Source organism: Rutilus rutilus (assembly GCF_951802725.1).
Source record: "Rutilus rutilus genome assembly, chromosome: 9".
NCBI classification, from domain to species: Eukaryota; Metazoa; Chordata; class Actinopteri; order Cypriniformes; family Leuciscidae; genus Rutilus; species Rutilus rutilus.
Genome location: NC_140223.1, coordinates 27,375,030 through 27,401,681, shown reverse-complemented (window position 1 = coordinate 27,401,681; position 26,652 = coordinate 27,375,030). Strand labels below are relative to the sequence as shown.

At 38.0% G+C, this 26,652-nt stretch overlaps 2 protein-coding genes across 2 annotated transcripts in view; one reads left to right on the top strand and one right to left on the bottom strand.

Annotated features, from left to right (window-relative positions):
• The window catches only part of LOC311297369 (uncharacterized protein), a 36,568-nt gene extending 18,578 nt beyond the window's left edge, over positions 1-17,990 (bottom strand). Inside the window, exons 1-15 of the mRNA XM_084419617.1 lie at positions 17,849-17,990; positions 10,174-10,230; positions 4,141-4,230; positions 3,666-3,710; positions 3,526-3,570; positions 3,272-3,334; positions 3,099-3,152; positions 1,545-1,571; positions 1,367-1,441; positions 1,155-1,217; positions 1,027-1,062; positions 638-685; positions 384-458; positions 212-256; positions 39-101 (exon numbers count right to left, since the gene is read on the bottom strand). Coding sequence (XP_084275743.1) covers positions 39-101; positions 212-256; positions 384-458; positions 638-685; positions 1,027-1,062; positions 1,155-1,217; positions 1,367-1,441; positions 1,545-1,571; positions 3,099-3,152; positions 3,272-3,334; positions 3,526-3,570; positions 3,666-3,710; positions 4,141-4,230; positions 10,174-10,230; positions 17,849-17,929 — 867 coding nt within the window. The 5' untranslated portion in view covers positions 17,930-17,990. The remainder of the gene's footprint in view (positions 1-38; positions 102-211; positions 257-383; positions 459-637; positions 686-1,026; positions 1,063-1,154; positions 1,218-1,366; positions 1,442-1,544; positions 1,572-3,098; positions 3,153-3,271; positions 3,335-3,525; positions 3,571-3,665; positions 3,711-4,140; positions 4,231-10,173; positions 10,231-17,848) is intronic.
• Positions 17,991-18,280: 290 nt separating this feature from the next.
• Positions 18,281-26,652, top strand: part of col4a4 (collagen, type IV, alpha 4) — a 73,642-nt gene continuing 65,270 nt past the window's right edge. Inside the window, exons 1-3 of the mRNA XM_084419538.1 lie at positions 18,281-18,424; positions 19,652-19,808; positions 20,326-20,371. Of these exons, the coding sequence (XP_084275664.1) occupies positions 19,765-19,808; positions 20,326-20,371 (90 nt within the window). The 5' untranslated portion in view covers positions 18,281-18,424; positions 19,652-19,764. The remainder of the gene's footprint in view (positions 18,425-19,651; positions 19,809-20,325; positions 20,372-26,652) is intronic.

Sequence of the window (26,652 nt, the reverse complement as noted above, 5' to 3'; positions counted from 1 at the left end):
CTCTCTCTCCCTCTCTCTCTCTTTATTTAGTTATTTACCGGAGCCCCAGGCTCTCCTCTTTCCCCGTTCTGCCCCTTAGGACCAGGACGACCACGAAGACCCTGCAGAATACAGCAGTTAGGCTTTATGAAGTAACTTAAAGCAATCCCAATGAAATAAACGATTTAAACAGCAGAAGAATAAACTTTTAAAAAGTGGCCTTGTTACTCACCTTTGTCCCAGGGCATCCAATGTCTCCAAAATCCCCACTGTCACCCTGAAACCAAAAAGAGAGTGATTTTTCACAAAACTCAAATCATTCATTTGTATTACAGTGTGCAACTGGATTTTGAAATACATAAATAAATAAAACTCCAATGAATTACTTTTATGGGAAATGTTACCTTAGGCTCCTTTGGTCCTGATACAAATAACTTTACACCTTTTTGTCCTGGTACACCAGGTGGTCCTCTCTCCCCCTACAAAAGAGCCCCGCAATGAATTTTAAAGTTTATATAATCAGCTTATAGAGAGCATTATTCAATTTAAATCAGATTATTCATCTGGCTTACCCTACACATTCACATACTGTAAGTGTCAGACATGTTTGTTTTGTAAGAATAAGCAAAAGCTCAAAAGTACAGATGAAAATACTGACCTTTTGACCTATGGGTCCAGGTATTCCCATGGTTCGACCCTCTTGACCCTATATTTAACACAAAAATGTTACACATACAAACATACATACTAAAGCCCAAAGTATGCTTCGGTCATCCACGTTCCACAGCGGACCGGCAGTTTCATCAACAGGAGGGTTCATGGACGTTCGCACACGGTCTGTGCCGCATACAACAGAGCATGTGCAAGTAAACTGAGTGCTTTGAAACTAAGTCCACTAGACATTGTGCACGCGCTCACGGCCAAAGAAGTATACTTCGAAAGGCTTGCACACTCAACTGTGTGCAAGCGGAGCAGAATGAGGAAAATTAAGTATACCCGGTTCTTGACATTGGCCTGACATTTTATCATGAGCTACTCAGAACTAACCTTCTCTCCTTGTAATCCAGGAATGCCTTCTATTCCCTAAAAATAATTAAAGAGTTCAATCAATACGGCAACAATATAATCATGATATTAATCATAATGAGAGGATATAAAAGCTCTGAACAACTTACTGGTGGACCTCTAGGCCCCTCTGGTCCCACTGGTCCTGGATATCCTGGCAATCCTTGTGGACCCTGTAGATCCACAATCAATCAGAATCTCAGTCAAAACACTGACACTGAATACAACAATATGGAGTTACATTAAAGATACATAAAGTAATAAACAAAGTGCTTGCCCAAATGTTCAATCAGAATTTTTCACTTATAATGAATTTTCTTACTTTTTCTCCATCTCTGCCTTGATTACCACACCTGCCTCTCACTTGTTCGGAGGGTGGGAAGAAATAGCTATCTCCCTAAAAATAATTTAAGGTCATCATAATATTATAATATTCGTGTGAGCATTTTATATTAAATGAGCAATTAAGCTAGCTAACAAGTTAATCGAATACAACACACCTTAGGTCCTTGGATTCCTGGTCTTCCCTAAATACAACAACAACAACAAATTTGTGGTATAAATTAGCAGCCTTAATCAGAGTAAGGCTCAAATGAGACTTACACATTGCAAAAAGTACCAAAGAAAAACCAGAGCATTTACTTTTTTCATTTCCCACAGCACCCACATTTTAATCTTTAAGTAATGAAAATATAAACATAGAAAACATCTATATAGCATGTAAGTAATCATTCCATGGCATTTTATGAGAGGTTCATACCGACATCTGTCTTTCTGTGTGCCACTTAGGTGGAGGTTTCAGAATTTTCTAATACATTGTGAATGCAATGTTGTGCATTGAATGTTACGATTAAAACATAAATAGAACACGAAAATGTACACATATATTGATTGCATCTTCTTGTTTTCATGTTGATTACACTCTGTAGTTCTGTTCGGTGGAGTTTAGCATTTTCTGTGAAAGTACTTTTATTATGAAATTGCCATTTTTCCTGTTCCTGTTTCCTGCATATGCAAATTTATGTAATATAAAATAAAAATATACAAATAAATATATGATTTGGTTTACTTTTCCTGCTGCTATAATAATAATAATAATAATAATAATAATAATATAACAAATTATTATTTTATTTTGGTAAAAATAGTAATAGAGCCTTTTTACACCTGCTGCTCTTTTAGTTGAAGCCACATTGTATAGTTATTTATTAGGTCTTATGCTGCCTCTGAAATCGTTTACTTTCCTACTATATTGTATATGTGTAACATCTGTCAGCTGCGGTACCCTTAAGTACCACCGGATGGCAGCCTCACTGTCACCATGAACTCTTGTTATTCCCTAATTTCATTTCCCAGAACTCTCTGCTCATTATTAGTTTATCTGTTTCAGCTGTGTCTTGTTTTCTTAGTTCATTACCCTGCCTATTTAAAGGCCTTTTCCCCTGCATTCATTATAAAGTCTTGTTTGTTTGTTTTGGTGCTCTGTCAGCATTCTCTTTATGTTTCTTGCATCCTGAGTCTTGGATTCCTCGTTCCTGTTTGCCCTTCGTGGATTGTATGTGTGTTCGGACTGATTACATGTGCTGTGCTTGAGCCTCTGCCTGGTATGGACTATGACCTTGGATTATGATTGTCAATAAACTTCTTTTTGATTCTCACTCTCTCTGCTGAATGCTGTCACTCCACCAACACCAAATCATAACAATATGAAGAACAGTACGGCCAAAAGATTAGTATGTCAGAATACATAGTATTTGAAAAACAGTAAAAAGTCCCCAGATGATCTGCTATTTCTGCTTAGATTCTGAAGTGTGCATTCAAAGACGTATCATAGCGAAGTAAGTTCAATTCCAATTCAAATGTATTACCTACTCAGACAGTATGTGATTTGGGATGTGATTGTAACATTTATGTGTTTTGTATCCTCATTCCCACCTCAAAGAAATTTAGTTTTTTATTTCCCAAAATAAAGCACTGCAACTGGGTTCACTTTGCTATCTCAGCCAACCGTTACATTAACATTATCTGATATTATACTCATTTTCAGAACTCACCTGCCATCCAGGACTTCCCATCTGGCCTACTGAGCCTGGGAAACCAGGCTCACCCTGGAAGAAAAAAAAGAAAATTTGACAGTGACTTTTAGTACGGTGACAGTTGGTGGGCTTTAGTGTAGTTAAAGGAATAACAATTTATTCACAAATACTGATTCATTCTTCTGGATTACCTTTGTTCCATTGCATCCTGGGAGACCAGGAGGCCCCCTCGGCCCCTCTTTCCCAGGGAGCCCCTAAAAGAGGAAAACATATTCACAAAATGATATTCTCTGTAAATGTTAGCAAAGCAGCAATGATGGCGTCATAAAAAAGTAACTTTTATGACATAAAGAGCATCTGGTTTTCTCTTTTAAGCATTTTGGATATATACACTCTAATGCAAGTTATTAAGCAATAAGCTCTCAAAACTATTCTCAAAACTTACCGGTAGTCCCGGTGGGCCAAAGAATCCTGGTGTCCCTGAAGTTCCCTTATTGAGAGAATGAGAACGAGAGAGATTGGCTAGTGTTCAATTATACTGCAAGTGTCACCGGAAATATATTAACACACTCACACACTCCGTACCCTAGAACCTTTATGTCCGCGCATGCCTGTACTTCCCATGTTTCCCTGTGTGATAAAAAAAAATAAGAAAATAATACATTTTATCAACATTAATCAGTGCTCAAATACAGAGTCTATACAACAATCAATTTGTTTATGTTGTTGAATGTCAAAAAGATCAAGATCAATCTCAGTATAAGAATATGGCAACATGTTATAATGAAAAGTCAAGCATATTTTAGTTATAATAGCAAATTTCACAATGGACTTACACAAAAATATTGCAGTAATAATGTCTCAAATTCTATAAGTTCATCATTTAACAGTTATGCCTTAATATATTTGTCTGTAGGTGAATGGCAAAGAACGAAAAACTCTGTGGAGAGGAAATAGAGGGGAAATTCTATATTGTTCCTGTAAGATTTAGAACATTATATTTTATACATTTGATATATTTTGAAACTGTGTGCTTGTAAAGCAGCCGTATGTTACATACAATTGGACCAGGAAGTCCAGGAGGGCCTTCCTTTCCTCGATGCCCCTGAACTCCCATTACACCATCCAAACCAGGAGACCCCATCTGACCCTGAGAGAAAGACAGATAAAGCAGCGGTAGCTTTAAACGCAAATCATTGAGAGATTGAGATTTTGACAAATTATTTTATTTGTATAAAAACATGTGATAAAAAATAAAAGAAAAAAGTAAGTAACTGTCCGTGAGGGGTAAGCAGATCATACAAAAATGTATTAGCCACTAATTCTGCAAAACAAAATATAGTAGAGTTTTAGCTTCAGCCTATGATTCTATCAAGTCTGAGGATATCAAGCATTCAGAACACATATTGTTTTCATTTGTCATGCGTAACGGGGCACGTTTCTATGTGAGTTTGTCGTTTTCAGAACATCTCAGACCCATCTCAGTGTGTGATCTTCAGTCGTTCCCTCTGTGATGTCCAGTTTTCTCTGTAACTACAAAAACGTATGATGCCTATTTTAAAAGGTTCCTGACATGAGAAATCAAATTTGCCTTGATGTTTTGAAGTATAAGAGGTACCATTATTAAAACACCCTGGGTCTGCAAGTTTTATAGCTTAAAACGTCCTCAATGCCTCAAAAAAAACATTTATTTAATCAACAGCTCATATGGATATTGCGGGATCTGTGACGTCACAGACACGGGAAAAGTTATTTGCATATGCCTGGCTCCAGAGCAAGACATCGATGATCATCATTCCATGTATCATTCCATACATCATCGCACCACAGGCCCCGCCCACTGGCATTCAGTCGCTTAACAGTTGACATTTGCCACTGGATGTGAGTGTCACGTAAAAAGCAAGTAGAACCCATTATAATCACTGATGTAAACTGGATACAGCATACATATGCTTGTCCAATTTCTGACATACTCCACACGCTTAAAGGGATACTCCACTTTTTTTGGAAATAGGCTCATTTTACAACTCCCCCAGAGTTAAACAGTTGAGTTTTACCGTTTTCGAATCCATTCAGACGATCTCCAGGTCTGGCGGTACCACTTTTAGCATAGCTTAGCATAATGAATTGAACCGGACAAGACCATTAGCATCTCTCTCAAAAAAATGAACAAAGAGTTTCGATATTTTTCCTATTTAAAACTTGACTCTTCTGTAGTTACATCGTGTACTAAGACCGACGGAAAATGAAAAGTTGGGATTTTCTAGGCTGATATGGCTAGGAACTATACTCTCATTCCTGTGTAATAATCAAGAAACTTTGCTGCAGTACCATGGGTGAAGCAGGCGTAATGATATGACGCAGCACCTGATAATAGTCCCCAGCTCAGTAGCTTATTATCAGGCGGCATGCGCTGCGTCATATCATTACGCCTGCTTCACCCATGGTACTGCAGCAAAGTTTCTTGATTATTACGGCTGAATGGATTCGAAAACGGTAAAACTCAACTGTTTAACTCTGGGGGAGTTGTAAAATGAGCCTATTTCCAAAAAAAGTGGAGTATCCCTTTAATTCTGTCGACAAGAGGACAAGTGAAAGAGTGAAAGAGCGTTCGCTTTGACGTGTCCAGTTTAAACAGCTCATTTGCGTCTCTGTACAGACTTCAGAGGGATCCCAGCGTCAGGAACAAGTGGATGGTTTATTGCAATGGTGTCCCGCATTACATCGGAAGATTATATGTTTGTTCGGAGCATTTTGTTTTGTAAACTAGGCAAAGTGCAATGGAGAGTTTGCATAACTTCTGTTGAAGGATAAAGCAGTCAGCTGTATTGGATCTTACAGCAGCTGCATCATAAACCGCACCTAAATGTGTCATATAAATCCGTCATTTACTGTAAATGATGGATTTATATGACAAATGCTTTCAAAACATTTACTCATATGCAATAGCTAATGGGCGTTGATACTGTTTCCTATGCAGTGACATTAGCCAGTCATAACAGTGGCCATTTACTGACAGGCCTTAAAGGAGCCGCCCCTTAAAAACGTACCATTTCAGACAGATGGTCAGAATGAAAGTCGAAAATAATCGCTTTTTCGCATATATATTTGTTTGTTTTTTGTGGAAAAAAACCTTAATCCCTGTCATGACCCCTTTAAAATCTGTTTCAATCCAGTGTTGAATTTTCTGTGGAAGACACAAGGGTTTATTATCAAATTGTCAAAGATGCCAGTGAACACGTCATCAGAGAAGAGATATCGAGGGGAGGGGAAATTAATTTGATTAAATTTTACTAGGGCATGTGATAAACTTTTTTTTTTTAAATGATGTGCACAGATAAATGATTTATAATAATTAATGCAATATTATATTACAAAAATATTAGAATTGTCGATTTTGATTTAAAGGTGAGTGTTTCACATATTCAGTTACGTTTGTTCTTAGTTTTGTTTTCATGGACTTCTAGTTTGTATTTGGTAGTTCCTGTGTTCCTTTGTTTCAGCAGAGAATGTCTAATATGGCGAGAAGTTTCACTCTCACTACACTTCCGGCTTCTGAACTGGTTGCAGTTCCACTCTGATTCCATATGAGGGCGCTCACAGGACGAGTGCAGAATGAATGGAGGTCAATGGCGGTATACCCCTCAAAATCCACTTTTCTCAGGATATAATTTTTTGTCTAGTAATTTGAATGTTGTATTCGAAAGGAGATGCAAAGAAATTACACATTGCTGGGTGTTAGATTTTTTAGAGTCACTTATTTGCTTTAAAAAAGTCTTTCAAAATGTCAATGACGTCAGAATGCTGACGTCATTAGCAGAATGCTAGCGTGTTATGGGAAACAACAACTCAACCTGTAAGAAATCAAAACGACATAAGTACTCGTTCATTCAACTTTCGACCTATAACCCATGTTGAACTTGCCAAATCTACAATCACATCTGAGATTTCTCAACGGCAATCGGGTGAAAGAGACAAATTTAGCCGTCTAGCCCCATTGACTCCCATTCATTTTGCACTCATGGCGAGCGCCCCCAGTGGAACTCTGGTGGTACTACAACCAAAATTCGGTACAATAGGGCTTAATAGGGAGTGGACAGGCTCTCCGTAGACGGGCTCTGGTTTCAGTTTCCCACTTCTCATCATGGACATTAATTTATCATCACAGGTGTTAATCATTAAAGGCACACTATGCAGTTTCCATTTTTCTCAAACAGCGACCCCTAGAGTCGCGGTGGAGTACTTGTATTTAACGTTACTGTCGTAAATAGCACTCACGCAGAGCCGTCTCTGCACTCTTCCGACCGCACTGTCCTTGTTTTCTTCGTCGACTCTGCCATGATTCACGTCTGAAATGCGTGCTAGTGTCTTCCATAGAGTCTGCTTTATATGTTGTTGATGTATGTGACGTCGTGCCGTAAAGCGAGTCGTGATTCTCGCGAGATTTGTCGGGGCGCCACCTCTCAAACTTGCATTGCTGGTTTTGCCCCCGCTTTGCTATCGGGATAATTCGCCCGATACGAGTTCGTTTACCATCGAAATGATTTCGAAGCTGTTATATTAAGGTACAAATCTTACATAGTGTGCCTTTAATTCCCTCATTTGCCCTGTATTTAAGTTGCTTGGTCTAACTCTTCAGTTGTAGGTTGTTCGTGTTTGTGATACTTGTGTTACTGCCTTCCTGTTTAATAATCCTCGTTGTTATTTTTATATCCAGTCGTCAGTCTTCTTCAGTCTACATGACAGTGACTTAAAAATAGGTGCATGATGCCCTTCGCCTACACCAGTGGTTCCCAATTCCAGTCCTCGTGACCCACTGCTCTGCACATTTTGTAGGTCTCTCTTATCTGACACACTCAGTTCAGTTCATGGAGTCTCTCCTAATGAGCTGATGATCTGGTTCAGGTGTGTTAAATAAGGGAGACATACAAAATGTGCAGAGCAGTGGGTCACGAGGACTGGAATTGGGAACCACTGGCCTACACAAATGGGACGGAACAGAGAGAACTTCATCAAAGCTCAACTGGGTGAATCTGCAGGATGAACTTTTTGAAGCAGATTTTCAAGCTTATTTGCAAATATTCATCAACAATGCAGAGATCAGAAAAAAGAGGAACTTCTGCAAAGAAGCTCCATGAACATAGCTTTTATAGGAATGAACATACCATGACAGGTATGCCAAACGCATGTGAATAGAGAGAAGTGGAACACAGACTCTTACACAGAGTTGGACACATACAGAGGAGCAGATGCGTGACTTATAATGCTGATAAGTGTTCTGTAGCTTTGGGCATCAATAGTGTAGCACAGCTGATCTGATACGGACACCTGGGTGGCCAATACATCTGTCAAGTCACCTCGAAATAGTCATGAGGCCACCCACCACCACCAGACATATTTTTCTTCTTTCTCTTGTGAACCTGGGGACCCAATCTTCAGAATTCCCAATGTCATGACAAACAATGATTGATATTTGTGTTATGCAACAAGGAAATAGACAAAAGTGTAGATGCTACAATCAAGATACAGAAATGGTGGAAGTTGTTTAATTTAAATCTAAACTGAAGTCCTGGATCAGGAAATGTTGCATGCCAGATTCAATCTCAATTTTCCTGAATGAGCACCATGTCTCAATGTGCCATGTAAAGTGTAGGGATCAAACAGAAGTTGCGACAGTCTTTTCTTCCTACTGTGACATATCTGAGCAAAACTGCTTCTTGAACAAGAAGATATGTAGGATGGAACTCATTGGATGGTTGTGGTTTGATATTGCTGTGATCTCATGTGAGAGACAGATTGTCCCGTCCTGGCGCCAAAAACACGTCGTCAGAGAAGAGATGTCCTTACAGGAGGGCACATGAATTAAAATGATGTGCACGGAAAGGTCATTTATAATATATACTGAAATATTCCATAAAAACAGGGGTCCTCCACTTTAGGTGTCTTTAACTACTATGTTCTAACATTTAAATTAATAATTTGATACAATGCACTTATTGTATACATACTTGATTTTACATTGTACTTATGTACTTTAAATATGCATGTAATTACAGCTGTAATTAATTTCTGTAATTAAATCTATTATTACAATTTTGAGCCTTCCATTACACCTTAACCCAACCCTAAACCTAACCATACCACCAAACCTGTGCCTAAGCTTACCCGGACCGTATCCCAAATGTTTTCCAATACAATATGAACACAATGAGTACGTTGTACTTGTTTTTTATGCATGGTAGTTAAAGGCACCTATAAAGTGTATAAAGTGTGACAAAAACGAGAATTGTCAATTTTGATTTCATGGTAACTTTAACTGTGTTTAGGACATCCTTAATCCTAGGACATTACTATATTGTCGCCCAGCTCTAATCTGCTAAGTGCAACTATAAGGCATGAAGATATTAAGATATAATAAACAATAACATGATTATCTGTAAAAAAAAAAAAAAAATCATGTGTATTGTAAAAAGTGCTTTACAAATAAATTTGCCATGATTCCACTATTAAAGGCATAGTTCACCCAAAAATGAAAATTCCATCATCATTTACTCATCCTCAAGTTGTTCCAAACCTGTATGAGTTTCTTTCTTCTGTTGAACACAAAAGAAGATATTTTGAAGAATGTTGGTAAAAGACAGTTGATTGTAGCCATTGACTTCCATAGTATTTTTTTCCTACTTTGAAAGTCAGTGTGCCGTCAACTGCCTAGCTATAAACAATCTTCAAAATGTTTTATTTTGTGTTCAACAGAAGAAAGAAACTCATTCAGGTTTGGAACAAATTAAGGGTGATAAAGTAATAACAACATTTTCATTTTTGGGTGAACTATCCCTTTAAGTGGCAAATATGGAAGCTTAAGCACCAGTAAGCAGAGGAGTACATAAGAAACCAGAAGGGGGCAGCATTTACATTCAGTATAAATATGAACATCCTTGGATATTAAACTTGATAATTTCTCACTAGCTCTGCTGATGTTTTGAACACACTATAAGAATAATGGCGATCACTTAACAATATGTTTTGTGACATAATATTACATTGTCATCTGTTGTGTGGATATGACTGTATGTATGTTTAAATGTTCTGTTACCTTTTGTCCTTTAATTCCTTGACAGTCACATCCTGATTTCCCACTGCAAACACAACCCTGAGAGGAAAACACAAGCAAAACAACACCATGACTGCATGAACACATTTATAATAACAATAAGGAGGGACTCAGAATTTTAAAACAGAATTTAGTCTAAATCTAGTGGTTTTGTCTTAAAGATATAGCTGAGGATTTTCCCGAATTTTAGAAAAGAACCGCCCTCTCCACTTTTTGAAAAAATGCACATGCACAACACTCTACCTGCTCCCGAGAGGGAACGCCTATTAGACGTGTGCACGAGAGAGCATGCACGAGCTAATCATAGCTTACATTAACTTTAACTAGCAGTGATTTTAAATGGATTTCTCCAAATAGCATGCCAAACTTTACCTGTCAAGTAGAAACTTCGCGACTGAGGCATCAGTGGGAAGCCCAACCTGTGTTTTGAGCGCACGCCATCGTGTGAATCGTGTGCACGAGCACGTACGACGGCCTTACGTAAACATATCACCAGAATGATTGACACTTAGGAGGACCAATAGTCTTGATGATCCACCCGGAAAAAGAAAATCCTCCGCTATACCTTTAATGTTAGGATTTCTGAGTTAATTGACTGAAGGTACGGATGTGCCCAAACAGACATCCATAATTTAAATGGAATCACATAATCAAAAAATGCATAAAATCCGTGCCTCGAAGGAATGCCGGGAGTTTAACTGGCTCTCTGCACGAACTTGCATTGTTACAGATGAACTCCAAAATTAAAGGCATGACAGCGACAAGCATGGGTTCCTCACATACCATTTAAGATCATAGACTCATACATTATCTTTATGAAAGGTAGGTGAATGAAAGCATAGTAGCTTCATTTGACAACAACAGAAGATGATAAATGGGTGTTTCTTAATTGAGCAATATCATCTCCCATGAAATGATTTTTATTTGTTTATTTTTTCTTTCATCAAAATTTCCTTGGAAATGTTTTACTGTGCCATCATCATTTAATTTTTAAAAACTTTGTTTATTACTAAAGAATTAGTACATTTTATGATCATTTACATACTGTACATATTTACATACTTATTGCTTGAAAATTATTTTACGACATGGACTAGTTATGGCATAATTTCCCAAACAACCAACAATTTTGCCCCTTGCAAAAAGCTCTACAATAGCTTTATATGGAGCAAATGAGCTGTTCCGCTGGGTCCTAAAGTCAGTTCTTGAGTTTTTCTCTTTAGTATGCAGATATAAGTGTATAAAAATAATTATTTGGTAAAGTTTTAGAATTTTATTTTTAATTTTGAGCATTTTTTGTTTTTTTCTATGTATACTCAAGCATTCCTCGCATTCCTAAGGGGGTCATTTTTTTTTTAAATGACTTTCGTGTGGAGGGAATGAAGGTGTGTATTTTGTATACAGCCAGTGCATGAAGACTTAACAAGACAAAAGAATTGTATTTTATTTCAATGTTAAAAATGTACTTTCCACCACATAATGCTATTAAGCACAATACATCTTTTGAAAGATGTTAATGACTCTCAGAATGACAGGAAGTGTCCATGCATAGTTTATAAAAATGCAAAAAAAAACATCTGATTGTAGATTTGATCTCAAAGTTCAGATACACATGTGGACCTGTCTGTCTCACGTACCCTTGAACTCACTAAGACACAACATGTCTCCTGATGATCTCAGATCAGCGAAACCATTGTCGCTGGGACAGCCTGTTTTTCTCACTGTAACCGAATCTGTCTGGCATTGTGTGCATTGTCTATGTGTGGTTCTGAAGAATGGGAAAGTCTGTATACGGACACACCGTGATCAGAAGGGTTGTGATAGACAATCTGTACACACGGGTTGTTTGGGTTTTACCGTGCATGTAACACTATCAGAAAATAGAGAGACATACACCCACGCACACATTAAAGCTCTCACGTGCCTGAAGGGGAAAACGCTGTAAACTGGGATGTGAGGCTTCGATGGAGCAGTCCAGGAATGTTTAACAATTTGGAATCCATTTAAGTTCATTTGTACACGTGATGTGCAGTTATATATGATTTATATGTATTTGGTGTGTATGGGTTCAAGCATAGGCCTGTATGAACCCCTGGGAACGGTTGTGCATGTTTGCATCTTATCAGTCGAGAATGGATCTAGTCACTGGGCTGTGGAACACCTGAACCAGATGCCATAGCACAGATACCATCAGAACAGACTAGAATCAGATACAGACCTGCATTTTCCTGCAGAAAGAGAGAGAGAGAGATGAAGACTGTGAGAAGAGGAAGACTCTTCCCCCCGGTTTCACAGACAAGGCTTAAGCTAGTCTAAGTCCAGACTAAAATGCATGTTCGAGCTGTTTTAACTGAAAGCCACTTGCACTGACGTATCTTCAAATATGTCAGTGCCATTGTTTTGTCTCAAGATATACACCGGTGATGTGACTTTCGAAGGCACAACTGAACTAAGACCTAATCCTGGCTTAACCTAAGCCCAGTCTGTGAAACCGGGCCTTCATCTCTTTGTGTTTCTCATCTTAGGAAAAGTGCCATTGCTAACAATGACATTTTCAAAGCAGTTTCTGTAATTTGGGTTGCTATCAGTCATTTTTTTTTTTTTTCTGTGAGAGAACGTGTGTAATAACAGGCAACTAACAAAGGCCCTGTTTACACCTGCTGGTATTAAGATGAGTTTTGGTCGTTCGGATAACAAGTGGACGAGGGAGACACTTTCCCATTTACACCCGGTATTTTAATCCATCTCTTTTGTCCACTTTCAACCACTACTGTATTGATTTCTTTCATGGGATGGTCCATGGGCGGGTAAATATGGGCCTTTCTATCTAATGGACAAAATAACCTCAAGCTATTTATATGAACGTGACCAGAGACGTCTGACAAAGTTTAAATCCCATCTGACTAGAGCGCTTCCCATAATATTTATGTATTAAGTCAGTATGCAGAGAGTAGCTCCAACGCTTTCGACCACACGAGTCTAGATATTAGAAGGATCATGTGACACTGCAGACTGGAGTAATGACACTGAAAATACAGCTTGTCATCACAGGAATAAATTACATTTTTAAATATATTACAACAGAAAACCGTTCTTCTAAATTATAATAATATTTCACAATGTTACAGTTTTTATTGTATTTTTAATCAAACAAACGCAGCCTTGGTGAGCATAAGAGATTTCTACATGGTACGTCAATGATTACCATGGTACCATGTCTGAAAAACATTGTACTTTTTTGTAAGTGAAATCTAAACGTAAACTAAACCTAAATTATGAACTACTATCAATTTTAACAAAGTTTGTTGCCTCTCTGGATCGAAAAAATCTAAAGTTCTGCTGACAGTCTAGATAAGATATGACACAACACAGACTTCAACACACACACACAGAGACACGTGCAAAAAAATATGCGGCCATACTGAGACATCTAAAGATGATTGAGAACGGCCCTGAGTCCTGATGCACTAGTGCTAGGGGCTTGAAGATGCTTCAAAAGGATCTGCAGAATGAGTTCATTTGTGTACGCTCACATATGCATTGCCTCTATGCAGGTGTGCCCAGGTTCAGTCACGTTCCGACAGGTAAACACAGAGCACACGCACCCCCATTGTACAAAACACGTCTTGCATTAAAAAGACATCCATCAGTCATTTATAAAAACATTTTATGCGGTAAAAAGCAAGGATAAAATGATTTCATATAAATGAGAATCGAGACTGGACAAGACTAAGAGGGAAAAAAAGAGAACAAAGGCAAAGTGATGAGATGAGAAGACGTGAAAAGATGAGATGAAACAAGAACAAGAAGAGAAAACAAGAACATAAATGATGAAAATATGAATTTGTTGGATGAGAACAGATAAAAAGTGACGAGAAGAGAGTGTGGAATGAACATTAGACTGAAAAAAAGTGTGTGAAATGTGAGCACAGCAAAGCATTGGTGTTGGTTTTAAATAATTGAACCATTCCCAGACTTAAGGGCAGTGAAGCGAAGAGTAAGGTCCTAGTCTCTGTGAGACGGAGAGTTGTGTGTTAGTATGCGTATGATCTGGCACCAATATGATACATGTCAGAAATAATCAAGCTAATGTTTGTCTGCTCGTGAAGAGCCTGTAGTCATCATTCAAATGTCTTCTCGTATCAACAGAATTCACAGGCAGACAGTCAGTAAACACTACTGTGTATTAACATGCCCTTGGAAGCTGACTGGCAGTCATTCAAAAACAGTTACACTCAACACACCACAATGGAAACCCATCAGGAAATGCTGTCAGAGAGAAGAGAAGTACAAATCATTAAATATCTCTTAGCACACACTCATTCTACAGGATTTCCCTGATAAATTCGTTAAATATACCAACGCTTTTTATTTTATTTTTAAGAAATTGATCATTTTATTCTGCAAGGATGTGTTCAATTGACCAGAAGTGGCAGTGAGGACATTTATAATGTTACAAAATATTACTATTTTAAATAAATGTTGGTCTTCTAAACTTTCTATTCATCAAAGAATCCTGAAAAACAAAAGCATCATGGTCATTTTCCACAAAAAAATGTCATGATAAGTAATTTTTCTTGATCATCATATTAAGGTGCGATCACATTTACAGCGGCTCTGCAGAATTTCGCAAGCAAAATCTACTCATCCCATTAGGAATCTGCATGATCGGGAAAAGTTCCCCATGCAGATTTATTCGCTGTTCTGAAAGACCTTGAAAAGAAACAGAAAGCAGCTTGGTTTGAAATTGACTTCTGTGTGAGCGTTGCCTCATCTCTAGCAATGGACAATGGACTTTTTTGGATGCAAAATTTTGCTGATGTGAAAATTCAGCTTTGCCATCAGCATAAGAGCATAAGTGAGCATAAGAGAATCCTTTCAAAAACATACAAAAATCCCACCAAAACCAAACTTTTGAATGGTTGTGTAGGCCTATATCTGGTTGACATGTATCAATATGATTGCTAGGTGGTTGTTACAGTAGGTGATTTCTTCCTCTCTAAAATGGTCTTCTGTGTTATTCAGGTATGGCTAAATACAGCTAAATCCTGCTTCAAGTCTATAGAATGTCATCCATTTTATTCTCCATCTCCACCAGCTAAAATTGTTTGTAAAAGTGAAAGACTCAAATTCCTGATCAACAGCATCTTCCCAACATCACACACTAGTTTTCTGACTTCCTGCAGCTTGGAATGGCTGAGCTCAGTCAGGCCTTCTGATTGGTCAAACATGCAGAAAGATAAACGTGGCGGGGTCCGTCCTGCATCTGTAAATCCCCCGGTGGGCCACGATGGGTCCTACAGGCTTAATATGAATGGGACTCTGAATCAACAGGCAGGCTGGACAATGAGCTGAATCCATGGACTAAAAACACACAGGTCACTGTCGGGATATGGGATTAAGTTCTAGCAGTGGAGAGGAGAGAAGAGAAGAGAGAAGTTTCTTATATTTCCCTCTGCTCATCTTTCTCTACTCAGTTATATCTTCTTCACCCTCAGGGCTGATGCTGAGGTTATTGACTTCATAACATTCCTGGCATTTCCCAGTTTATTCTCGCATTTCCACCCAGCCACAAAAAACCATCTCGGACTTTCTCCGTATTACTTTGAACACAAACATGTCGCTCTCTGTAGCTCGCTGGAATCATGTTTTGACAAACTCTCTCCTGCGAGACAACGTAATTGACACAACATGGAAATCCCGAAGCATGTGGCCTAAATCTCTAGCAGCACAAATAACAGACTTAACCAAAACCTCAGACTTTTTTTTAAATAAATGAATATAATGGAATGCAAAGTTTACTCTTCAAACGTTCCATTCAGTTGTGTTGATAAGTGTTTGCGTGTACGTCAGAGAGACAGGCGTGAGAGAGAGAGAGAGAGAGAGAGAGAGAGAGAAAGACAAGACAGAGCCTGCATAAACAGATGTCTGTCTCTGATATGACAGAGAGATGGGTTACATAGAATCATACTGACCCCACACTCGCAATACATAAAAACACCGAAAAATCTGCATATCTAACTGTATATGACACACGCTCTAGGACAGGGGTTTTGTAAACTGGGGTCCGGGGGCTGCAAGGGGGTGCTAGGGGGTCTGTGGAAAAGTCTAAAGAAAAACAGTGTAAAAATTAATTAATTAAATAAATAAAAAGAATCAAATAAAACATAGATTAAATAAAATTAATGGATTAAAATAAATTAAATAAATAAATAATACATCAACAGTTATGCACAGTAATAGACTGTAGTGAAATGTGAACACAATTTTATGCATATTTATAATATAATTTTTTAAAGTCTAAATTTAGTCTTTATACATGAAAATATATAGGCTAGCTGCCTTTTAAATTTTAGGACTGGGGGCCCTCGCACTAAGATGATCATATTTGGGGGTCCATGGCATCTAAAAGATTTAAAACCACTGCACTAGGACCAGAAGAGAAATGTTCAAACTGAAAGAAAGAAAGAAAGAAAGAAAGAAAGAAAGAAAGAAAGAAAGAAAGAAAGAAAGAAAGAAAGAAAGAAAGAAACAGAGTAAGAGATTAATCAGTCATAAATTCTTCTAGTGATCGAAGTCTGTCAAACAAAAAAGCAGATGAAAACTAGGAAATGCATTTAGACTAAATAAAAAGAAAGTTACAAAAATGTTTTTGCACAACTAAAATATCTAAATGCATATAGCTAAAATAATATGATGCTGGAAAATAAATACTCAGGAACCTAATTACATTATTTGTTTGCAGTACAATGCTGAGAAATAGCTACCGTTACAAAAAAACACACACACACAAAAAAACAGTAGGCTAGTGCCAGTAGGCTACCACGGTAGGCTACCATAATGGTATCAAATTGCAACCTTGACACTCACTCTCTCACACACACAGGGCTAAACTTTGAGCCGCGTTTTCCCCAAAGAAAAATGAGGTAACTAGAGAAAACATTCAACAGAAGTGAAGCCCATACTGTCACATAATACAGTACAGCTCAAGATCTATGAAGTTTGATTGATTGGAGCTTTGACGTCACAATTGAGCGCCCCTACGGGAGTCAAAAGGTAGTAACATGATTTCAAGTAACGTTAGGCTGGTCAAGTCTAATTCAATTCAGTTGAAGGAAATTTCTGTCCAAGGCACAATCTTCGTCTCGCGTACCCTAATGGTTGTACTCCAGCTCATCTAAAAAGGCATTCCTAAACAAAGGGTTGTCATATACATGCAATAAATGTGTAATAAAACGATAAACAATTTTGTACCGTCCGATATAAGCAAGCAACGGAAAGCGCTCGAGCAGCCTACTGTTGCTATGGTTACCACCCCAAGTGAACGCAACTTCACTTGCGAGAGTGTCTATTTAGTGAGAAAATGCTAGCCTGTGTAAATACTCCCACATTATTCACACCATTGATAAAATAAAATATGTTTTCAATATCATGTGTTTGATATTAGTTCCTTTCAGTGCTCTGAACTATTTGCTATCATCAATAACATCCGCAGCTAGTTAGTAGAGATATGAATTAGGCTAAATAATTTAGCACCCTCTCCCCATACTACTTCTTCGTTAAAATGATTCGTACTTCAAAAATACATGTTTAAAACGTTGAAAGAATTAAGAGTAAAACGTTTTAGAAGACACTAATAATTGAATATTAAACTCACCCCTTTAGTTCGTGCCGGTGTAAGAAGTCCCAACAACATCATTCCGAAAAGCGTCGCTCGCAATATTAAGCAAGAATCCATTTTCTCACAGACAACGAACGAACCCGCACGCAATTCCCACCGGTCCAGCCCGCAACAATCTCAGAATCACACGTTATTCAGGAGTCCAGAGTGGAATAGCAGGAGGATCTCCAAATCTACCTGCCAAACCACCTGCAGCACTGCGACCATCTCAGAAATAAAGCCTAAACTTGTAAGTTAGGCCTGCTCATAAGAAACTTTTCAGTGTGGAGAAATTACTATTTTTTGGACTGTCAGTGAATCCTCAAGAATATCAAATCAGCGGGAGTTCAACAGGGAAGTGCGTTTGGCATATTATCCCGTTTGTAGTTGGGATAGGGAAACCGACCCCATGACGTCACAGCAAACTCTGAGCCGCCGAAGCGCGCACCCATGTTCACTTTAGCAACTCTTTTGCGCGTTTCTGATAAAGTTTTCGGCGTGCACCTCTCTGTATGGTATTGTATTTTACGCCTTAATGTAAAGCCACGGTGCTACAGGACACTACGGGAGCAGGTGAGGATGTTTACTTGATGTCGCCTAGTTGGTTGTTTTGTGAAGGTCTTGCACTTGTGAATGTCGTGTGTATTTGTTTCCAAATACTGGAGACTGGTTTTGTTTAATGCGAGTCTTTAGAAAAGGAGACAAATAGCTTATTCTCAATAGCTTATGGTCAAATGTAAATTTTATGCAACGAATGTTAGCAATTTGAAATGAATAACGGGTTCAAATCACTGTAGCCTATATAGTCTGACCACCACCTTCCTGAGGTGACAGAAGTTGTACGTCTCTGAGTGAAAATATGTTGGATTTACTGGGCAACACAGTTTTAAAGTAATAAAGCATCACATGATGCCTGCTTTTATTTGATTTGTGATGTTAATGAATGTTAAATGGAAGAACTGATCTGCAGATTATGTTTTATTTGATATTGGTCCCACAAAATTGTGCAAAATGGGTCATTGTGCATAGGCCATATTTGCTACAATTGTGACAAACACAAACATTATGGTTTTAGAATCGGTTTAGCCTTTTTTTATGCACTATATTTGATTCCCAGTGTATCTCCTATTATGCATTAAGTTCCATTTCATATATGTTTACCATTTTGAATTGAAATGTTTAAAATGAAATGTGTGTCTGAGTGACCTAATTATTATGAACAAGTAAATTTAAGGACCACAGTAAATCTAGTCACAAAAATGTAAAATATTCCCCATTCCTGATTTGGTATGACTCTTTGTACTTGACATTGACATTGAATTTTGTGACCAGCTGCAGTTTTCAAAACAAATTAATTTAGTAGCCAACAAAAATGAAAATATTATATCGGCCATTACAATAAACTCAGTCATGATGGTTAAAGTCCTCTTAATTCTGACTTTAAAGTCATAGTATGGCTTGGATATGCATCTGTCTGCAATGTTGTCTAGTTTGATGTGTCCTTTGTGAGTTTGCTTTATAATCTTTGTCAGTCTTGACTTGTGTGTCATGGAAAAGAAGCCATCCGGAAAGATCAACTTTGTCCAAGTTCCATCTATTGTATTGATTCAGCCTGTCTCTTTCTTTCTCACCCCCACCTCTCACATAACCACCTCTGCCATATTGTCAGCCATTGGGAATGTTATTGAAGGAGAGAGAATCTGCCTTTACCCAACTGTCAATTCCAGCACTCATTTATTGTTTATCCGTATATTCCTACAGTGATTTACCCGTTCATCCATATCTTCATTTTTCCCTCAGGTGGGTGAGTTGTCCGACGGGACGTCAGGAGTCATAGCTACATCACTGACCACATCATTCTGAGGCAGTGGAGAAAGGTCAACAGGTAGCACATGCCCTGAGTGGCGGCTGAGATGACACACCCCCGCCGGACCGCCTCGACCAGCCTCCTTTTCTGGTAAGAGTCCCCATTGTCCTAGTATTCCCATCATCATTGTTCGCATGTCTTATGACATTTATTATGATTCATTCTAGATCAAACAGATCCTAATTAGACGATTAGATCCCTACATTTATTGATAATAATAAGAAATGTTTCTTAAGCAGCAAATCAGCATAATTAGATTATTTCTGATTTGATTTCTGAAAGATCATGTGACACTGGAGTAATGATGCTGAAATTAAGCTTTGACTTCGCAGGAATACATTACATTTAAAAATATATATATATTACAATAAAAAAGCAATTATTTTAATTGTAGTAATGTTTAACAATATTACTATTTTACTGTATTTTGATTAAATAAATGCAGTCTCGATGAGCATAAGAGACTTCTTAAAACACAAACACACACACACAAGAATCTGACTGACCCCAAACTGTTGAATGGTAGTGTATGTGCCTTAAAGAGGCATCTAACTTCTTTACCTATGTCTTATTCATAATTGTCTTATATGTTTGTTTGTTTATCCAGCACAAGGCTTTTATTGGCACTTATGACGATACACACAGCTTTGGGGGTGAGTTGGTTTTGTATTCTCTTCATAAAGTTGCTTTAATGGTTTCACAATGGTCAGATGATGCTGGCTGAGTCAAATGGCTATAAATGTCTCTTTGCCTGTGAAATTCAGGTAAAAGCTGTGTTTGTATACATGTGCAGCTTATTTTTTGCATATTAGAGTATTGCACCATTAGCTTAGCAATATGTTTAAAGGAGAACTCCGGTCAATTTTAACATTGTTGCAAGTTCACGCGCGTGATCATAGGTACTAAACCTATGCGCGTGAACTCGACAATCGACTACCGTGGACTTCGACCGAAAACAGGATGTAAATACAGGTATGTGCGCTGGCTGAATAAACATCATTTTTATTAATATCTTTCACATCTACTGCAGTCAGATTCACCCGCGTTCACTCAGAAGGAATCACTCACATGACCTGTGCACTTGTAATGACACATCAAGGATGTTAAGAGGCTAAAAGCAGGTTTAAAACTTGCCCCATTGAAGTCAACAGGGTGCAAATTTTAAAACGAGGATAACTCGGTGTAGGCAACACCCATTTTTGTCGTTGTTCTCTGTACTGACAGCACTCCAAATGTACAAAAAAATGAGCTCAATGTTAAAATTGACCGGAGTTCTCCTTTAAGGGATAGTTCATACAAAAATTTTAATTCTGTTGTAACACCCTCATGTCATTACAAACCCGTACGACTTTCTTCTGCAGAAAATAAAAACAAGGTATTTTGAGATTTATTTTTTTATTTTTTTAAATGATCAGTAGTTAGGGTTAGGGTTAGGAGTAGTTTTTCTTAACCTGTATGAATTTCCTTCTACTGCAGTGGTTCCCAATTCCAGTCCTCGTGACCCACTGCTCTGCACATTTTGTAGGTATCTCTTATCTGACACACTCAGTTCAGTTCATGGAGTCTCTCCTAATGAGCTGATGATCTGGTTCAGGTGTGTTAAATAAGGGAGACATACAAAATGTGCAGAGCAGTGGGTCACGAGGACTGGAATTGGGAACAACTGTTCTACTGAACACAAATTTTTTTTTTTTTTTTTTTTTGAAGAATGTCAGTTACCAATCAGTTAATGGACCCCATTGACTTCCATAGTCATTTTTTTTCTCCATAAATCAACAACATGAGGATCAGTAAATGATGATGAAATTCCTTTTTGGGATAACTATCCCTTTAATGTTAATCTCTATTGAAATCAAAAGTGCATTTGATTTGCTGATGTATGTAGAGCATATGATGTTCTTTGATGGGTAGGATGCTGACTTAAGGGTACCTCACATTAGCGATATTTCAACAAAATTTCTACGAAAAAAAAAAGGTCCATTGTCAACAGTGTAGCGCAGTGGTTCCATAACATTTTCTGCCGAGCCCCCCTTTTTTAGATAAAAACATTTTCAAGTCCCCCTTGCTTACAAAATCCTTGCAAGGAGGATTCACCCTGAAAAAGTTTCTTTTGCTTACTGCATCTGCTGACTGTACCCTATCTCTTAGCTGTGATGCACCCCCCTTTTTATAACTCCAGGCCCCCCAGTTTTGGAACCACTGGAGCAGCGACGAATGAAGAACAGAAGTCAATTTTAAACCAAGCAGCTTTATAATAATAATTATAATGAGTTTCATGTAAAGCCCGAATCGGTGGACGGGGCTGAACAGGCAGTGGTGAAGTAGGCGTTGATCTTCTTCTGCGGAGGCGGTGTTTGATACCCTTTGACGTCATAGATCCCCACTTTGAAAAACCTGTCGTTCGCTGTGCCTGGTGTCAATAAAAGCTTTTATTGGACTAACAAGGCCGTTTTCAGTTCTGAAACTTACAGGATATTCTTATAGTATGATGATCTCTTATATGTCAAAAGCTCAAGGAAAATTTTATTTCTCAGGTCATCACCCCTTTAAGAAACCATCTGCCTGTATAGGTGGTGAAGCAGTTCACTAGGTTTGACGTCCTCGCCTCTTTAGCTTGATGATAAGATTGATTTATTGATGAAGTGGTCCTGTATGGGTGTTTCATTGAGCTATGTTGAAACAGAGATCTTAACTAGCGAACCAATATTTTGTTTTACATGCACTCATCTTTTGATTTCAATGGCATGAAGCAGCCTTTGAAGTAAAGTGTCACACGATCCAAAGGGGCTATGATGGCATAAGGGATCCAGAAATCTCTGGAAAAGGGTTACGATGTCTTTCATCATCCAACCGCCCATGAGAAAAAGAGTGTTGCGGGTGAACAGGAATGGATTCTGATATTGTATGTATGTATGTATGTATGTATGTATGTATGTGCATTCTGACCAGGTAATTGACAAGTGTGTACTGTAGTCTGCCTCGTCTGCCCATAAGGCTCCCTTTCAGGCATCATCTATGTGGCTAGAATCCAAAGGCACAGATGGATACAGAACATTACTTATGAGGGCAGATGGATGGAGATTGCCATCATACCTTCACTAGCACTGAACAGAGAAGAATAAGAGGGATGGAGAGCCAAAAGAGAGATAGTGAGGAACAGTCGCTGAGAAGATAAGAAAACATTGTCTGCATCGATGCCCATCCCTGCTTTTACGTAAGAAGAGAAGAATGCAGACATATTTCCAGGGTTCGTTCATACAAGGTGCTTAAAGTGCTTGAAGTTCTTGAATTTGACTTTTTGAAATTTAAGTCCTGGAAAACCCTTGAAAACAGCCATATTGTTGAAGAGGTACTTGACAAGTGCTTGAATTATTAAAAATAGGGATGCACCGATACCGAGCTCATGTACTCGTACTCGTAAAAATGCTCCGGTACAGGCCTACCAGGCAGCGTGTGTATAGTAACACATTGCTGTGGTGCGCGAGCTGATAAGAGAAAAACGCGCAGTGGATTGAGCGCGCACTGGCACAGATGCGTGAGCTGGTCGAGCATATCCCTTTAAACAGAGGGATATCAGTGGAAAGTTTGTTCAGTCGGATGTCAATGGCAAAGAAAATAAAACGAGGCATGTAGCTTATTATTAACGTTAACTGACGAGAGAGCGAGCGCACTTCTGTTGAATGCTCTTGATTGCTGATCGTTCACTCAGCACGTGTCATTTGGATTTAAACTAAATTGTACATGCAAGTAAAGTAAAACACGAACTGTTACCTGATTTATGTATAACGAGTGGTTCCCTACATTATTACAGGACGTTTGCAGGTCAAGAAGTTTAATCCGCAAACAAACACAAACATCCGAAGCGCGCGCTCCGCAAACCAGCGTCTTGATAGACAGCGCGCGAATACTGCATTTAATTGTCTTTCACGTCTTGCGCTTAAACGGACGAATTCACACAAGTTTATGTAAAAACGCCCGTCTTGGCGAGTATACTAGTAAACAAAGTCGGTTACTTATATCTCAAGTGAACATAGCCATGTTCAAATGGGGTCCATGTGTTCGGTCTTAAAGGGACAGCAGTCTAATAAACCTGCTGTGTTTTAATGTTAATCAAACAAAGGACAAATAAATTACTCAATGCTCTTGACTAAATAGGCTACCCTTTTCAACTTTACAAAAATGTCCATCTATATTTAATTTATGGAGTAATGAATATGCATTTTTTTCATAACTGATTATTCAAATTTCTGTACCTGAGATCTACCCGAAAAACTCTGAAAACACTGTTTATTTCATTTGTAGCCTTTTTGTTCTATTGTATTTATTTGTCCTATTTGTAATTCGATTATTTGTTTTTATTTTGTTACTGATTGCTTACTTGTCTTTAATAATGTTTTAAATTCACATTAATTAGGCTGGTAGTTTTTGTTGTATCAAAATTGGATTAAATAATTGATATTTCACTGGTATCTAAACATTTGTTACACTGACCCAAACAGTGTAATGAACAGTGACAGTAACAGACGCTCATACAATGCATTTTAGCAGGCTTAAGCATGAAAATAACTGAAATAAATATATATTTGATTAACAAATTAAGCCAACTAATAATATTTATATTCTTTTGGTTTATCTACTAATACATTTAAAAATTACAAATGCAGTGAAAATTCAGGTATCGGTAATTGGTATCGGCGAGTACCAAAAATGAAAGTATGGGTATCGAACTCGTTCTGCAAAAAGTGGTATCGGTGCATCCCTAATTAAAAAAAATTGTTTTTGAAAAAATACAGTCGTTTCACGTTAAATTAACGCTGCAGCCTGTCTGAGATATAGAGCTATTTCGCATGGCTATGAGCATGATATTATGTATAAGTATAACTTTCATTCTTCAGGTCAATCATATATTCATAGGAAAAAAATCTGTTTCAATATCCTTTCAACGGTTAAGGTGATTTCACATGCCTGACAGCGCTGGTCAATGGATTGACCTCTATGACGTGAAACATTAGTTATCATATATATATATACAGTATATATATATGTAATTTGAGTAAAAAAATAAAATAAATATATTGTTTGATAAGTGCTGATTGAAGTCCTTGAAATCCCCAAAAGTAGTGCTTGAAAAGTCCTTTAAAGTCCTGGAATTTCATTTTAAAGAATCTGTACGAACCCCAACTAAATGGGGTTGTTCACTCCGAAAATGATATTATTTATTCACCTTTATTTTGTTCCAAACATATGTGATTGTCTTTCCTCTATGAAAGACAATAGGATATGTTTTAAATAGTTGCTTTTTGCATGCAATTGCAATGGAAGTGTTCAAGCTTCAAAATGGATGTGAAAGCACCATAAAAACATCACGAAAGTGAAGTTCACTAAAGTCATACGATAGCTTTTTTTGTGATGAACTTTCCAAATTGAAGTCACTATTTACTTATAATCTTTTCCTCTAGACCTGAACATTGAGTGAGCTTTAGAACCAGATCAGTCAGATTTGTGAATGAATCATTCAGGGCTGTTTCTCAAAAGCATCATGAGCTATCGTAGAGACTATCGGTGGTGCTTCTGGGAAAAACTGTATAAAAGATTCACTGAAAAGATCTGACCCAAAAGTACCATTGATTCTTGAATCAGACTTCACCACCTCTCCAACGAACTCTCATAAACTTGTCAAGGAGAGCTATGGCAAATGTTAGGTTTTCTCAACGAATAATGACCTAAATTAAGTCTTTTCCTCACAGAAAGCTAACAAATGTATTTGTTATTTGCATGATCCCTTTTTAATTTGACTGAAAATAGCCCCCAGACTATTCACCTTTTGTGTTCTGTTGAAAAGAGAAAGCCAAACAGATCTGGAACAACACAAGGGTGAGTAAAAAATGACAGAATTCGATTTTGAAGTTGAAAGAATAGGGGAAAGTGAGAGTGTTGTATTGATGGTACGTTGTGGTTCCAGCACATATATAAGTCATTTTGCCTAAGGCGTTCTGTCTGAATCTGTGTGAAGGGGGTCAGGGGTAAGGTTGTAAACCTGACAAAAATGACCAGGTGTCACAAAGCAGGTGCTGCCTCACACACGCACACACACACTTGGGAAAATGTATCAGAAATGCTTACCCGCACATGTACACATCCTGTCGCTCATTAAGATGAATGACGTGTACATGTTCTGTCTCACTCCATGAAGGAGCGACTTCCAACCTGACAATTTACAGTATCAGCTAGACAAACTTGATTTGATTGTTTCACATGATCTTTCAAACCTAAAGGCTTAAAATGCTTGAAAATTGAAAATTGGTTGACCGATTTTGATGTTTGATTTCATGTTTGATTACATTTTTTGGCCTCTAAACAAAGGGTTCTCATTCTCTGGCCTTCGAGGTCCATTTAGTTTAGCTCCAACCTTGATCAAACTCACCTGCCAGTAACTTTATAATAATGTTCAAGACCTTGCTTAGCCCTTTCAGGTGTGTTTGATTAGTGTTGGAGCTAAACTCTGCAGGAAAGTGGACCCCGGGGCCAGAGTTGAGAACCCCTGCTGGAAAGAGAGTAAGTGTAGAGGAAGATCTGGATAGAGTGTAAGTAAGAGAGATTTATCTGTTGCACTTTCTATGATTGGCTGTCTGGTCAACATCCTGTCGGAGGTGCAGAGTGAAGCGGGCCTACAGGTATGGAGACGATAGATGGGGGAAAGATACAGAAAGAGCAAGATTTTAACACATCCAGATGTCCCAATACATAAGTTATTACCTTAGTGACATACTGTCACTGAACTCATGTTCAAATAAAGCAAGAAAGAAAGAATTTGGAAGGAGTCCAAGAACTTTGGGGATTTGGGATATCCAGACCTTGAAAAGTCATGCACTTGGGAAATGAAAATGAAAAAGGAAATGAATATTTTTGCAGTGTGTATTTTCATTTTTGTAGC